Here is a 17653-nt window from a genome sequence, read left to right as displayed (position 1 = left end):
GTGACAACATTCACCCTTCTTTCCTGTTATTTGTTATCTAACAACAATTACAAAAAATTAAAAAAAAAAACTAGAATCTATATAAAAAAAAAAATAATAATATAAGAACAAAAATAAAATTTATAATTATTCTTAAAAAATAAAAATTTAGTAGAGTAACAAACCAGTATAGTTGTGTGAGAATAATTTGTATTAAACGAAATACAAGAAGAGAAATGGAAATGGAAATGGGAGGAGAGGAAGATGATTTCAAAGACTTATTTTCGAAGGCAGTGAGGGGACAGTGAGCAAATCAAGGGGAGAAGAGTGAGCAAAATCAAGGGCAGTGAGTCTTAAAAAATTATCGAGGGAGTGATTGAGGAAAAATGAAGAGGATGGTGGTTTAAAAGGATGTAGGTCGAGTGTTGAACACTCGACCCACGGGTTTAGGGTGGTTGAAAAGGCATTAAGGCTATGGCAGAGAGGCATGAATGCGTCAATGAATGCATGGAATCGGAGCAGGGGAATCGGATAATGTCAATGCATGCACGGAATCGTGCAGAGGAATCGAAGCAGGGGCAGCATGGTGATATATATGCACTTTTTCAGACTTATAGAAAGTAAATAAAGTGAAGACGATTTCCATATGGTAGACCACGTCAGCTGACTAGTTGACCGTTTAATCCATGTGGCAAACTCAATCTCGCTTTCGCTCACAATCTCGTTCTCTCAATCTCGCTTTTAATCTCGCTCTCTCCTACAATCTCGCTTTCCATCTCACTCTCTCCTACAATCTCGCTTTCAATCTCGCTCTCTCTCACAATCTGCTTCACCCACTTATTTTCCTTATTGAGGGTTGAAGTTTCGACTTATATATGCCAGAACTTCAACATTCAAAAATCTAATATACAAAATTAGCGAGATTCTCTTCTAGAGTGAGATCCTCGTCACAAAATTAGTGAGATTTCCTTTTCCTTGTCGAGGGTTGAAGTTTCGACTTATGTATGTTGAAACTTTAACCCTCGACAATCCTAATTTACGTATTGTTTCCAAGTTTTTCTTTGTTTGTCGAGTTTCCAATGTTCGACCTCTACATTAGTCGAATCCTCAACTCTTGACTTCTAGCCTCGAAATCCCAAAACAACAATATTTCTCTAATAAGTTTCGAAACAACAATATTTCTCTAATAAGTTTTGAAAACAACAATATTAATATTAAAGATCCGTCTAATAGATCTGTGAACTTTCAATTTTGTTTTTGGGAAGTTCCTCACATATATTCAAATTTTAAAATTTAATTGATCTATTAAATATAAATTTAATATATGGTATAGATTAAAGACTTGTTAGACACATAAATGAAAGTTTAAACACCACCATGTTAAACACTTTTTAAAGTTGAAGGACCCTATAAAAATATAATTGAAAGGTTAGAAATCTATTATACACGTTTAAAAATTCACGGATAAAATAGGTAAGGTAATTTAACCCTAGAATAATGATTCCAATCCAATAGTAAAGTGACATTAGCAAAAGAACAAAAAGGAAAAAGGAAAAAAAAGGTTAAAAATAAAAATAAAAGAGTGAAATTGGCACATTTCCTTTTCAAATAGAGGCCTAAGCTTCTTTCAATCCCACCTATGTTGGTATTTTCTTTTGTGATAAGAAAAGGAAGGGTAAATAAACTCCCAAATTAAAGAACCTTTCTTACACCACTTTGCAAATGTACCCTTCTTTTTCCCCTTTATACATAAATAAAAATGGAAGTATGAATAAGAGAGAATGGTTGCATTATTGAGTCTTATATTATTGGAATCTATAAGTAAAGAAAGTGACAAAAGAAAGTACATTTTCTAGAGAAATTTTGAAGGATCATTACATTGTGGGTTTTTTTCAATTTATATATATAGCCACTAAATTGGTATATGAAAGGGGTTTTGTTTTTGGGTTCAATGATGGAAATAAATGGAGGGTTTTGTGTGATAGATACACCCAAGTTTTAAATTTGCACATGAAAAGTTGTTTCTTTTTGTTTGGTGGGTAACAGTTAATTATATATGCAATATCTTGCATTTTATCCTTTTTTTTTATAACCAATATTGTTAGTGTTCAAATGCATACAACAAAACCCTATAACCCTATGTATATCATTATTATATCATCATCATTATTATTACTAATATTATTATTTTTTTTTTTTTGACAAAATGACTTAGTCCAAATGGTAATTGAAATGTATTTATTCTCTTAAAATCGAACGATTGATCTCTTATCTCACATTTGTTGTACCCATCGACATTTAAGAAAGTAATTGATGCTTTATATTCACTAACCTATATAATTAAAGAAAAGTATATAGATATGACTTATTAATAATGGGGGATTGTGATGATGGAAGATTATTCCTCCCTTTTTAAGATCTTAGATGGAAAAAAAAATAATGAGATTGTGTGAAAACTGATTTATGTTTTGCCGAAAAAAGTTTAGTGGAAATATATTTTAAAAAAAATCTTCTATAAGTATTTTCTTTTAAAAAATAACAATTTTGATATGAAGGTAACAATTCCAACCTTCAACATGTTAATAATGTTTTATAATGAAATTTGTTTTTGTTGTAATCTAATATTAAAATAATCCTTGTTTTTAGTACAATAGATGTGAAGCGTATGATGAAACTATTAATATGTAATTTAGTAAAAAAACTATCGTTTGAAAATCAAACCAGTTGATGAAATATATTCAAATGATGATGGTAAACTAAATTGTTTTAAATTGATCACATCCCAAGGAATAAATTAGAATATGGAAAAGAAGAACTAACTAACCCAAGAAAAATTGTAAAACCAAAAATGATAGAATAATAAGAAGAAAAAAGGGAAAAAGTAAAGAAGAAGAAGAAGAAGACATTGAAGAAGAAGACAAAGCCAAATAATGCAAAAAACATAAAACACACACTCACACTCTCACACATAGTGGCTGTCTTCCTCCATGTTTTTGAATGTTTTGTGTCAGAGACAGAGTGTTGTGATAGAGATTAAACTTAGCAAAATTCTCATGTAATTTCTTTTGGCCATTTTCCCACAACCAAACTTTTAAAACAAATTAAAGCAATTTGTCCATAGAAAAAAACATCATTTCATTACCACTAGAGTCCAATTCTTAACCTTCTCTCTCTCTCTCTCTTTTTAAACAAGTTTTGGAGTTGTCTTCTTCCTTCCCCTTCTTTTCTTTCCCTTTTTCCTTTTTTCTTTTTTGTTTTGTTGCCTCTTCATCTTATTCAAATTCAACTTGGAAAAGATGAAACCTTTGAATTTGTAATCACTGCATTTGGATTAGGTAGAAGATGCATTGCAATTTCTTAAAAGTTAGGTCACCATTTCCATTTCGGAAAATTAACCCTATTTCATCAATGTTTCTTACAATGATTTGCATCTTCCTTAAGTACAATGGTTGATTTCTTAACCAAATTCCAAAAATAAAAAAAGTTTTTAAAAACTACTTTTTTAGTTTTCAAAATTTTATTTCGTTTTTTAAACCATTGGTAAATAGTAGACAACAAGAGAAGAAATTTGAAGGTGAAGTAATGTCTATATATACGCTTAATTTTAAAAAGCAAAAACAAAAAACCAAATAGTTATCAAAGAGGTCTAAATTACCATTTTAGTATTTGAGCTTTTAAATTTATGTATATTTGATTTATAAAATCTCAAAAAGTGTCTAATATGATTTCGAACTTTCAATTTTGTGTCTATTAACTCTCTGAACTTTAATAAATTTCTAATACATCTCTAAACTTTCAATTTTGTTTCTAGCAAGTTTCTTGAACTTTGAAAAGTATTCAACACATGCTTAAACTTTCAATTGCGCATTCAATGTTTGATTTTGTGTCTAGTAGATACATAGAGCTTCTTGATTCAATTGATATTTACTTTTACAAATGTTTTAAAAACTAAAAAAAATCATTTTTATTTTTAGAATTTGACTAAGAATTTAACTCTTATACTTAAAAAAGATGAAATTTAGATGAACTTAATTTTTAAAAATAAAAAAAAAATAAAATAGTTACCAAACAGTCTTTATATTACTTAGATATAAAATTCAAATTTATATCTGATAAATGGATCGATTGACATATATTTTTTTAAAAAAAAAAAAATTGAATATGTTAAATATCTATTTATATATACTTCTCAAACTTAGAGACTAAATAAATACAGATATCAAAGTTCAACTTTTTTTTTTCTTTTTTTTTAAAAGTAAACACTACTCTATTCTATAGCCTAAGATTAGGTATCGCACTTGAGTTAAAGATGGGTAGATGTAACTAAGAAATCTCTAAAAAGGAGTTTAAAACTCTTTTGTTTCCTAAAGAAAAAGATGTAAAAATTTTTCCTTTTTGGAAATTGATTCCATGGATTTAAATAAAAGATTTGAAGGGTCAAAGAAGAGGGTAGTGATAAAATAAAGGGTAAGAGGGTAGTATTTAAACAACAAATGAGAATAGTAAGGAAAAAGCAGTTGAAAAGTAAAAAAAAATGAAGATTAAAAAGTCAAAATGAAGGTAAAAGAGAGAGAGAGAAAAGTTGAGTGATGATGAGTTTTGATCTATGAAGAGAGAGTTTTAAATTTATTGGTAGAAAAGAAGTAATCTCCACAATGATAGACATGATGGAGGCATGTGCTATGTGTTAAAATTATGACCAACTGCCTCAAACCTCTACCCATTTTTTTATGGGACAGAATCATGGCACATGCCTTCTTTCTATTGGCATTATAAAATATCCTAATTTCTTCCCAACCCTCCAAACAAAATTTTTTTTTAAAAAAAAAAAAAAAATCAAGAAAATCCATTGTATGGACATTGAATATTCTAAACTTTTCCTTACAAAAACATGATAATTCAACCAGTTGTATGGAAAATCCTTGAGGGTTAATGTCAAATGACTTCATTATTGAAAACAACACTATCACGTTAGATACTGAAATAGTCGGAACCCTAATATGTATCCTATTAATTTCAATTGTAATCTTTTAAAAAAAAAAAACTAATTGGTTATATGGGTACCCTCCCGTCGGAACTCTATTGCGATTCATTATTTACAGAACTATGAAGAACACAAACACATATAATGTTAAAAAATTTAACATCGCATTAAGGTTCTGATTATTTGACGATGGACAAGATGTCCCTGTCGTGAGAAGGAGTTTCGGGCGGTAGAGTGTTTTGTATGTTAGCAAAAGATTACTTTTCCTTGATTTTTAGGATTGTCAATGCTTTCAAGATTGGGTCATCTGTACAAAACTTCTTCGAGTTCTATTTTGTATGAAGTTATTTTTGTCTATTCAAGGGTAGAATTGTAAGTATGAAGTTGAATAATGAATGACAATTTTTAACCAACAATGAATGAACCAACAATAATCAGATATTTCTTAGGTATAAAAAAAGATGGTAGTTGTGAAAACTTGGATTAAATGATATAGTTGAAGTTAGAAGTATTTTCAAAGTCAAAAGTTTGAAGCTATATTGGCTACAAATTTCCCCTTTTTGCGTCCACCTTCCCAAAAAAATAATGTAAATATGGTTTGGGTTTGAAATTGAGTCTAAAGAATAATTTAAAGGATCCTTTGCAAAATAATAATAATTATAATTATTATTAAATGAAATAATAAGAAATTCTAGGGATAGAGATAATATTATATATGTGTGGGAATTAGGCTTATTTATTGAGACAATGCCTTAGCTCCATTTTTATAGTTGAGAAATTAACTAATTAATTTAATAGATAAAGGAGCAAATATTTATAGCCTTAAAATTTTGTTTATTTTTTTTTAAAAAAAAAAACTCTATTCTTCCAAAAATTGCAATAATACGAGTTTTATACATTAAAATGTTGAACAAAAATTAAAATATGGAACGATTTGATTGTCTTCTAACTAAAAAAAGTAATGTCATGCCTAGAATTATATATATTAGGAATTATAGATATTTGACATCTTTAAATTACCATATTATTATCATATTTTGACATCTTTAGATTACCATATTATTATCATATATGTTTTATAACAATATTTTGCAAATATTTAGAGATATTTTGATTGTAAAAATATTTTTATAGATATCTATGAATATTTTAATAATTGTGTTTGTTTTGTATAATTTCTACTCGATAATATCTTCAATTTACTTAAAGTTCCAAAAATGCCCTTACAACTATTTATTACTTTATAATTAATTTAATATAATTTAAATTTATATAACATATTTATATTCATCAATTTGAATTTATTTTAAAACTAATACAAATTATATTATTTTTATATGTTAATTTTCTCTACAAACTAATATATCACAACTTAATATTTTTTTTATAAAATAAATATTAATTTAAGTTTAAATTTGAATATATTGCTAAAAAATAAGAAGAATAATGATATAACTAAAAATATATGATATACATGGTTGAAGTATTTATTTTAATTATATAATGTAAATGAAAATTAATATATATATGTAAAATAAAATAAAAAGAAAAGACAAAAAGTAAAATAAAGATGCCCTCTTGAAGATGTTAATCTATCTCTAGAAAAAATGTTGGAAGAATGTGTTAAAGTTAGAAGAACTGATAGTCTGGAAAACCCATTTTTTAAGGAGGACATCCAAACTCTCCAGAAGCCCTCCCTCCAAACATTCTAGGATGTCCGAGAATTTTCAGATGCCAAGGCAACAAACAATGTCCACTCCATAAAAATCTAGGACACCATAATTTAAAGATAATTTTGAAACATTCATAAAAGATCAAGAATAATAATGCAACTTCAATGTTCAGGTTGTTTAGGGACCACTGAGATTTGGGGTGTGGGGGAAGAGAGACAAAGTCTAGAGGAGAGATAGAAAGTGCTCTATTTCATTAATATACATGAGGAATATATACAAGTTGAAGTGTGATAGAAACTTGAAAACACCTCCGGTGAGTTTTTAGCCACCAGGGTTTTTGATTTTTTTTGCCCGACTTATAAAATTAGCAACTAGCAAAGCAAAAGCCTTAAACATCAGAATCGCAAAATTTACCATCCATTCGATTTTGAACGGCTTTGATGGCAGCAACTCTGGCCGCAGTGGCCGCTCTATTAGCAGCAACCACAGCTTTATTCACTTGTTCATCCAACCGGGGAAGGTTTATAGCGTTCCTTGCTGCCTTTCTAGCTGCCTGCATTTAGTACAAACGTTATCAGAATCACCTCAATTCTCAGCTACAGCTAAAACTCTCACAACAATGGTGACTAGAGATCAATGGATGGATTAAAACTAGGCACCTGAACAGCTTGGAGAACGCTGTCGTTCAGCGGCAAGAGAGGATTCTTGAGGCTGCCACCATCCCATTCTCCGCATTTCGCCTCGCTGTTTCGGAAAGTATATGTACCATATCCTTGCCTTTGGCCTTCATGCCATGATCCTTCGTAACAATGGCCATTTACGAAATGGTAAATTCCAAAACCGTGTACTTTGTCCCCGAAGTATTCTCCAGCATATCTATCTCCATTTCTACAGCACGAGCAAATGCAATTTGGGATTCTAGTTAAATTCATGTACCCCCAACAGAAAACCAGCCAGCTAGTTTCTCAATAAACAAACGACATTTCAATGCTAGATGCGTAGAGAACAGGATAATTAATGAGATGGGTCATCAAGGAGCAGCCCTTATTGTAGCTTAAAGTCAAATTGAACTAACAAATGTTTACTACATATTCTATCTCTTGTTAGATTTGACAGTACTATAAGAGGAAGCGAACTCCAAACAGATATGATCATTTGTTTCAAGTAATAACCAAATGGCTTCAGAACCCAGATGTTCATAAAACCAAAACAAATTAGGAAACAGCCGACCATAGTTACCAATTCAAGCAGGACTACGTTTATACAAGAGATAATTTATACCAATAAAATCAACCAGATTCCTACCAGAAATGCAACAAAATTGAACTAAGACATAGCGCCTAAGACAACTTACAACCAAATTTATGGGCTCAAATACTTTACTGTTGTATTAACTATAAGCAATCAAAATCCAAAAAGAGTAATCCGATGAAATTCAAGCACGCCAAAGCTTCAGGGAAACCGTTTAGAGCCCAACAAGAAGAAGAAACAAAACAAAACGATTGAAATGCCTCAATTAGTTACCTGAAATAGTAGCATCCAAGGCCATGCTTAACGCCGCGCTTGAACTCGCCAACATAGCAGCTACCATCAGCACAAGTCTGAAACCCAACGCCATGGCTTTGGCCATTGTACCACTCACCGGCATAGGAATCCCCCGTGAAGAACTTATAGACTCCAAATCCATGTCTAAGACCCTGTCGATATTGGCCTCTGTAACGACTCCCTTTCGCCCAGCCCTCAACCCCATAGCCATCATACCTCCCATCGACCCAATCTCCTTCGTATCTACCACTTAGGAAATAGTTATAAACACCACTACCATTACAACTCCCGTTGTGAAACTCACCCTCGTAGAAATCGCCATTGCTATAGAACTCTACGCCCTCTCTGATAATTTTACTCTGCTTTTGGGCGTCGTCTTCGGCTCCGTTCGAATCCCCAATGTACCACTGGACCGGAGTCGAATCCGTCCTGGTGTAACATAATTTCTTCGTACTCTGGTGCCAGGAATGCTTGATAAACGAAAGAATATGTAAAATTAACCCCTTATTCTTGCTAACAAATACAAGCGTAATAGCAACAAAAATCAAAGCCAACAACAAGTTTTCCGAAGGGAGTAGCCCATCCTTCCTTAGAAAGAAGAACGCAAAGAGCAACGAAAAGGAGGTAAAGCAAAGAAGCAAAGCCATAACAAGAACACGGTTCGCAAATCGGTTCAATCCGGTTCTCGGCGATGAACCGGACCTACGAGGCTTCTTAGGCCTCTGCTTCTCTTCATCATCATCCTCCTGATGAACAGCGATGAGTTCCCCCTCTGTGATGGACGATAAACTATGAAAGGACGATCGAAAAGTCGGTGAAGAACGGAGTAACGACGACTGAGTTCTCGTAAGCTTCAACTGACTTTTCTGGCCATCCATTACGAGTCCGATTAAGACCGAATCCGAATCCGAATCCGAATTCAAATCTTCGAGTATCTTCAATTCGGCTTTTCTTCTTCAAAAAACACTCCTATACCTCGAAATTCTGATGAGAAAATAGTTCTACGCTCCGCCGGCGACATTCCAGAGCGACAGCGCAGGATAAGTAGCACCACAGTGCGCAAATTAGCAACAAAAAAAAAAGAAAAGAAAAGAAAAGAAAAACCCTGAAAGAGAAAATTGAAGAAGATGAAGAAGGAAATGGAGTTTCCTTCGATCTCTCTGGATTTGTAACGTAATTTAGATATTATATAATTGAAAAAACAAAAAAAACAAAAAAGGATAAAAATGGTGCGAATCGGAGACGATGGACCAGGTTTATATATTTATACCGAGAATCCTTGGGTGGGGCCCGGTGAGGGATGGAGTGTAATCCGGACCGTTGGTTAGTTTGACGGTCAGATTGAATTGTGCGACATCCCGGTCTGGGCGGGATGTTTATGGTCGTCGGATTTAGATTCGTAGATTAATCCCGCGCATTGACAAATAGGTGATAATTAATGATTCCATGTTGGTGATGTTAGTTTAAGTAAGGTACGTCCTGGTCTAATCACCGTTGAATTTTTTAAATCATGGTTTGATCGGACGATTGGGACCACCCTAACCGTAGTTGGGTGATTTTTTTGGGCCTACGTTCTCTTCGTTTGTTGAATAGGTAAGCCTAAACATTTTGGTAGAATTTGATATACATAAATTAGTTTAGTGTTTTAGTGATATTTTAATTCAAGGACATTTACTCCCCGAAAAAAAAAAGGAAAAACCAAAGATATATATGTATATATAGTTAAATGTGATTTGTTTTTTCTTTTATCAAAAGTATTCAATTGCATGAACCAAAAATAGACTAAATATTATCAAATATGTTCTCGTGTGGTTTGGATTCTTAATTTCTTTTTATTTTTTAGTATTTTGGATATATTGATTTGGTCATTAGACTTTGTGTTAAATTTTGTTTTAATTTTTTTTTCAAAATTATAGTTTCATTTATTGTATATTTAAGATTATTATATCATCTATTTTTTCGTAGTTTTATTTTATCTTGGTTCATGCTTTTATGAACATTATTGTAATACTTTTTTAGTACGAACAAACGTAGTGTATGGAAATTTAAATTTTCAACTTAAAGAAAATGGGTACATGTCAATTTAATTATGTTTACTATATTTTAATTCTCTATATTAAAAGAGTTTAGAAAAACCTAAAAATCATTTTCATTATTTTATTTAATTATAATATCTTTAACTTAGACATGTATTGTAACAATGTTGATGGTGCTTGGAATCCTTGTGATTCCTCTTCCAGGCATGGAGCAATTTTGCGTGATTGAAGTGGATCCATCATTGTTGTTGTTAAATCGGTTATAATTTACCTTATTTTTAGGTTAATTTAGATGTTGACTTATTCTCAGACTTTCCATATTTATTCTACATTTTGAATATATTCTTCAAGATACTCAATACTCACCAAAGTCAAGTTCATGTTATCAACAGCTCTAAACCTTGGTTTTAAGAACCTTGCTATTGAATATGATTCACTCTTTACTATTATAGCTTTTCAAACAAAGGCACATTTCATAAATGAATTTGGAGTTTGGTTGGATGATATACAAGCTTCTCTCAACTATTTTTTATGATTTTTTATACATCAAGAGCCTGTAATTCTGTTACACACTCTTTAGCGAAATATCCTCCCAAGCCATTTCTCATTTTTTATGTTTAAATACCACTTCTATCTTTCCCTTGACATTTAGCCCTAAAAGACATTTGTAATTTTGTACCTCCTCTTATTTCTTAATAAAATATCTTAACTTTGTTTTTTTTTTTAAGAAGAAAAAAAAACTTAGACATGGGTGAATATTAAGTAATTGGACAAAACTTTTGAATATTGTTTGTTTAATTATATATTAAAATACATATTTTAAACGTCTACTACATACACATTTCAAAATTAAAAAAAGTTAATCATTTAAATGAAGTATTGATTTTAATATACATATCTCTAATATTTTGATAAAGTTTGAAATTTAAATCCCTCACTCGGTTGAAAAAACATCAGGTTGACTCTAAAACCAAGGAATGGGGCATATGGTTGGACTAAAATTCAACTTATTTAAGTCAAATTGTAACGCTGAAATAGAATGTGAATGTATTATATAGTTGAACTAAAACATAACAAACAGTTGGGTAGAAATGAAACGGTTAAAAAATGAATTACGATTTAAAATTATTTTAAAAATGCATAAATAATTATAAGAATTATAGGTAAAAAATCGTAGTCACGAGGACGAAGGGGTAGTAAATAGTAATGTGAGAAGGAGGAACCAAAGGCTGAGATTTTTTAATGGTAAAAGGCGTGAATATTGGGAACCGTGAACGTGAAGTCACTTTTTATTATTATTATTATTTACTCTTTTTTTTTGTTGGTAATTAATGAGAGTTGGGAGGGCAGTTAATATCCTTTTTCGGAATTTTATTTCTTCTGGAAAGCCCATTTTCGGAAATGTACTCCAGTGCCTTATATTGCGTGATCTACAAGAAAATTGCGTTTTTTTATTTTTCTTTTAAATTATTATGTTCATTCAAATTCTTTGTTCATAATTGGTGTGTTTTGTTTTAGTTTCTTTTCAAAATTTATTTTTAATGATGAAATGATTTTGAAAATTTTATAAAGTTCGACTTTTTTCTTAAGAAGTAGAGAATTCAAACGTGATTTAATTAATTTTGATGCTAAAATTTGGCTAGAAAATATATATAACTTTCACATGACAATAACGATAAATTTGTAATTTAAAAAAGATGTGACCTATAAAACAAAAAGAATCTAGGCACTAATAGGTACTTGCCACAATGCCTCCGATGTCTAAGTAAGTAATAGGTTTTAGGTCGTTACAAGAGTTTTAGAGATGAGAATTAACATTTATTTCTTCTAAAGTTATAATGATGTATTTATTTATAATGCTCACATCAAGGTTTTCTAATCATCTTAAGTTAATTCTCGAACCAAATGAGTTAGGGCATGCATTTAACATGCCTTGTTCTTCAAATAAAGAGGGTCGGCCTCTACCTCATCTTTGGTTGTGGTCGAGGTCGAGGAGGCCATTTGGGCTTTTAACCCGTACTATTCTTCTTCTCATGACCCAAATAGGTCACACGTGTCCCATTTATCAACTGGAGAGGGTTCGCTTTGGCCATCGAGCAAGTCAGTTTGGGTCGTGGCTCAAACTCCCCTCTTCTCATACTTAATTGGATAATAGGTGTAGTTTTTTTGGCTCAACTTTCTTCATTTTCTTGATCGAATAGAATATGTACTTCATAAGCTTGATTATGCCCTCTATCCAATTCTACCTATTACAATTAATAGGATATATTATTACTTTAGGTTGAAAAATGGAACGGAGAGATGTTAGAAATAATTGGAACGTAATTAACAATTATGAAGTGGTTTATCGATACAATAATTTATAAATAATTAATCATTTATGAAATTTTGTATCATAAATCAGTATTTATCTTTTTTTTTTTAGAAACGGTATTTATCAAGATTTTTTAATTCGAAAAAAAAAACATATTTCTCTTAATCATGGTTAAACGTTTTTTCTTAAGGAATCACGGTTAAACGTTAATAACCAATTTATTCAAATAAAGTTCAATTTTATGTATAACAGAATTTTTTTTTTTGGAGAAATTATTGATAACAGATTAAAATATATTATTGGCTTTTAATAAGGTTTGGCGTGTGTATTTGTTTTAGTACAATAGGCTTGATATTTATATTATATATATAATATAACAAGTTACTAATTTTTACTTCATACTTTTTTTAAAAAAAAATCTATTTAATTTAATTTCTTTTGGACATTTTCCCTGAAGAAAGAATTGGCGTGTTAAATGTAAATTTTATTTATTAATTGCACAAAAATAACAAACAATGTTCTAAAAATGTTGTTTTATGTTCTTTGAGCGAACAAGAAAAAACTCTTAAAATGATAGGATTATAAAAGAAGAAAGAAAATGGAGTAAAAGTTGGAAGTAGATGAGATTATTTCTTTTTTGTTATTTTGTTATGAGTATACGTCGAGATTAATTAAATTGAGTAGCTTCATTAATTTGAACTCTCTTGTTGTTTAGTTTTTCATCTGTTCATGAGACTGATCGATTTTTTTCCTTTCTTTTTTCTAAATAGATTGGAAGATTCAAATATCTGACATTTTAATCGATGACATGCATTTTAAAATAATTGAATTATACTTAGATTGAGATTTGTTGGTTGATTTGTGTAACACCCAAGTTTAGGAAAGGTACATAAATTAACCAAGATCATATCCGAATAATAACGATCCTAATGATATGAAAATATGACTAAGAATATATATCAACAATGTGGGAGTAATTCTATGTAGGGTGACCTCTTGAAGAAAACCTGTTTAATTTGTGAGGATAGTTTTTACTCTTAAAAATAGTTTATGATAAACAAAGATGACTTTGTTAGATAGTAGAGGAATGTCAGAATGTCGAGTCATCAAGTGTCAGATCCAAATTTCAAATTCTAGACCAGAGACGTTATCAATTTTGGTTCTTTCAGTATACATACCAATCAAAACAAACCAGCTTACACCGCTGTATTTTACTGCTGAAGCCATACGAAAATAATTTGGAGATAAAGAGAAATCTACCGCACTTAAGACAATATTGTTGTAGCTTTTACAATAATTATCCGCTACAAACAAACAAAGCAACTGTAAATGTTTATTCGACTAGATTTTTCCTTTCATTGATGCCATAAATTGAACTTCAAAGTACCAGGGGAAAGAGCTAGCTCATATTCTACTCGAATGGAAGCATTTATATGAAGTTAAAATTTATTTTTTTGACGAAACTAGGCTCTCCGCAATCACGACTTCCTTATTAGCTTCTCCTTCATCCTCTCTACAGCGGCCTTGAGGGTGTTCTCATCTTTGCAGAATGTAAATCTAACTAGATTTTTCCCATCTTCTGGGTTAAGGTAGAAAACACTGGTTGGAATAGCAACAACTCCAACTTCTTTGATCAGATACTCACAAAATTCGACGTCATTCTTCAACCCGAAAGGGGTGTGGTCGACAATGATAAAGTAGGTTCCGCTTGATGGAAAGACCTTGAAACCAACTGCCTTCAGTCCCTTTTCTAAAATGGTTTTCTTTGCTAAATAATCTTTCCTCAGCTCCTCATAGTAAGAATCAGGTGCTCGGAGAGCTGTAGCAGCAGCTGACTGCATTGGAGTGGAAGTAGCAAACGTAAGGAAAGCATGTGCTTGTCGCACTCCCCATGTCAAATGAGGCGGGGCGATTGCCCACCCTATCTTCCAACCAGTGAGGGAGAATGTTTTTCCTAACGAATTCATGGTAACGGTGCGCTCGTACATTCCCGGAAGAGAGGCTATGGAAATGTGGTCCATTTCAAAAGACAACTTGTCATAAACTTCATCAGCAAAAACTAACACATCATTCTCGATGCAGAGAGAGGCAATCTCATTCAATTCATCCTTTGTGAACATTTTTCCGGTTGGGTTGTGTGGCGTGTTAATAAGAACTGCCCGTGTATCCTTTGAGATTGCAGACCTGAGCTCATTTATAGGGAGAGCAAAATCTGGAGGGCGTAATGTGATGCACTTGATTTTGGCACCAGCCATTGATAGAGTGGCTTCATAAGAATCATAAAAAGGAGCAAAAAGGATAACCTCATCTCCAGGATTTATTAACCCAAGCATGGTTGCAGCAATTGCTTCGGTGCACCCGGAGGTAACTGTAACTTCCTTCTCAGGATCAACAACAAGTCCAGTATCTTTCTTGAATCTCTCAGCAATGGCCAAGTTCAAATCTGGCACTCCATATCCACGAGCATATTGATTTTTCCCGTCCTTGATGGCTTGAATTGCTGCTTCCTTTACAAAATCGGGACCATCAAAGTTTGGAAAACCTTGGCCGAGGTTTATTCCCCCATACTGAATTGCCAAGTTACTCATTCTAGTGAAAATGGTTGTTTTGAACTTTTCGAGCCGGTTTGAAACCTACCAAACAGAGCAGTTTATTCAAAGGCAATATCAATGAGGCTAACAATAAAGATTATCCAACTTTGAAGTTCTGATGAAAAACTATTCTTCCATTCAAGCATACAGTCCTTAAAAATCCCTACCTTACTGTACGAAAACATATCTTATATACATATTAAAGCTTCTTCGGCCAATAAGGAACCAAAATCAGGGAATCATATCATAATCCAAGCATTATAATCATAGTCGATATTCACTCTTGACATTGACAAAAGATAACATGCAGCAGATACTAAAAGAACAACATAACAGCAGTCATTTAAGTACAAAAGATAGGAATGGTAACCGGAGAAGGAAAGTCAAGCATGCTCAATTGAAAACGTAATGCCAGATCTGTTTATATGAAAATACAGCTTATTCTAGGTGCTATTGCTTCACCAGAAAATTCAAATAAAGGCTAGTGAAGTAGATTCAAACATCCGATTTACTCGTTTAAATAGTATATCACTATATCAGTAATACCGACAACTTATTACTAAATAAAAGAGGATCATTCTGTAACATACAAATCTAATGGTATGGCTGAATGATGAGTGGGAGAAAATAAACCTACAATTTTTTCTTTTGATAGGAAATGGAACTTATATTGAGAACAAAAGAAGAATGACGCAGAGTTGGAGTACTTCATAAAATGTAAGCCATCACAGTTACAAAATTTTTTGGGTAAGTGGACAGTTGGTTGGTATGATATAAGAGCAATGCAAAAGCTTGAAGTTGGTAAAAAGGAATCTGAACTTTCAGATTCCTGTGAATGCTGACCAAAAAAGGGCAAGAATGAGTTTGATATTACTTTTTGAAAGGATGACATGTGTGTTAGTAGTATGCCCATTAACAATATTTTTCAACATTTCCATAGTATTCGATTAGATCATTAAAAATAATACAGAAATTTATAAAAACACTAAAACATTTCTTAAAAAGTCATTCCAAACACACACTTCACCACCAAGGGAATGTAAAATTGATAAGTGGATCCATGAACATAACATACTAAACCATTTCCAAACAAACCCAAAAATCATCGAATTCAAACGGCTGAAATCAATCATAACCCAGTTGTTCCTGTATTAAGCAACTGAAAATCCATTCCAAAGCGCACCCAACAAACTAAAACTCCTCAATTTGCACAAAATGAGGAACTAACAGTAAATTAGCAAGGTTCCACAGACTGCATCTCTCGATAATCTATCATAAGGTAGCGCAAGAAAGGAAAACAAAATCGAAAATTTAAGCATGACCCAGAAAATAAATGGGAAATCTAATCAAGAACATGAGTATGCCAAACCCAATTCCACCAAGAGGCGATGGAAAAGAAAAACCCACCATCGAATCGAACAGAAACCCACGAGGGAATAAGAGATTAGGGAGCTAGGGTTAACCTGTAATGGCTTATGAGTGTCGTTGGTCGATCCATTCTGGTCGGAAACGATGGTGTTTTCAGTGGAAACGGTGGACATGGTGGCCAGAACTGATGAGCGAAAAGAACTTGGCGTTGGCTGAATATTAATACATCTGAACGAAACGGAAGGCCTGAATTGAAAGCGGTTGAGGGTCCAGGTGCATTGGATCCGCATTAGAAATTCTGCATAGTGGAACAAGAATTTCTTGTTTAAGCTGCACAAAAGAGAAAAAGTAGGAGTATTGAAGGAATGTGGGAAATTTTACTTGGATTTTCCTTTCGCAAGAGTTGCTGAGTTCAACGCTCGCCAGAGGCTGCGTCAATCGCCTGCCAAGAAAATGGACTCCTTTGATTTTGGGCTCACACATGTGTGGTTATTACATGCTTCATGGGACCTTGGATGTTTGTCAAATACCTCATTTTCTAAACATAAATGAAAATTAATCTTTTTTTATTACTGCACAAAATCATGTTAAATTGTTCATTCGCAATGGCAGATACTCATTCATAACGAATTGATGAAACTCGAATGAAATTTTACGATAATTTATATTTGTATAAAAATTGTGATGGGTCTCAAATTTGTGATAAGAGTTTCATCAATTCGTAATAGATGGATGTTTGATAATGCTGTGACATAAGCAAGAAGTTAGTTTTCATTACTTTTTTAATATGAGTCATTTGATATTAAGTATTAACCCAACCAAATTTGGGTTACTCGTAAAATAAAACTATTTTATATTGCCACTAATTAACCAATTTTCGTGTCAAAGTGAATATAGTTAAGCCCGATACTAATTAGCATAGATTTATACTCTCGAAGTCAATAGTTTAGATCATTCATATCTTCACTTGTTATACTAAAAATATAAGTAGTTAATCAAAACGAGTATAACTCAATTGACATATAGATATATATTAGTGATCAAGATGAATACAGTTTGAATCTCTCATTACTATTATACTCAAAATCAATATATTCACATTTAAATTCTGAGTATTATCTTTGAAGATAAGGTTTTAAAATTATCGAATAAATTTAATTTTT

At 31.9% G+C, this 17653-nt stretch overlaps 2 protein-coding genes across 3 annotated transcripts; both read right to left on the bottom strand.

Moving 5' to 3' along the window:
• Positions 1-6859: 6859 nt before the first annotated feature.
• LOC120087096 (uncharacterized) lies at positions 6860-9421 on the bottom strand. Its single transcript, XM_039043978.2, has 3 exons — positions 8161-9421; positions 7296-7524; positions 6860-7189 (listed from the first exon to the last, which is right to left on the bottom strand). Exons 1-3 carry the CDS (start codon positions 9057-9059, stop codon positions 7025-7027), a joined length of 1293 nt encoding a protein of 430 aa, XP_038899906.1. The 5' UTR covers positions 9060-9421; the 3' UTR covers positions 6860-7024.
• A 4257-nt stretch (positions 9422-13678) lies between these two features.
• Positions 13679-17132, bottom strand: LOC120086154 (Pyridoxal phosphate (PLP)-dependent transferases superfamily protein). 2 transcript variants are annotated; one of them, XM_039042630.2, is made up of 3 exons: positions 16872-17132; positions 16586-16788; positions 13679-15164 (listed from the first exon to the last, which is right to left on the bottom strand). In XM_039042630.2, exons 2-3 carry the CDS (start codon positions 16778-16780, stop codon positions 14010-14012), a joined length of 1350 nt encoding a protein of 449 aa, XP_038898558.1. In that variant the 5' UTR covers positions 16781-16788; positions 16872-17132; the 3' UTR covers positions 13679-14009. The 2 variants fall into 2 exon arrangements, with proteins under 2 accessions (XP_038898558.1, XP_038898559.1); XM_039042631.2 differs by lacking the exon at positions 16872-17132 and having other exon boundaries at positions 16586-16864.
• Between the last annotated feature and the right edge of the window lie 521 nt (positions 17133-17653).

Source organism: Benincasa hispida, chromosome 9 (assembly GCF_027475165.1).
Source record: "Benincasa hispida cultivar pf3 chromosome 9, pf3_genome.v1.1, whole genome shotgun sequence".
Taxonomy (NCBI): Eukaryota; Viridiplantae; Streptophyta; class Magnoliopsida; order Cucurbitales; family Cucurbitaceae; genus Benincasa; species Benincasa hispida.
Note: the sequence above shows the minus strand (reverse complement) of the source record. Positions and strands in the feature narration are given on the sequence as shown.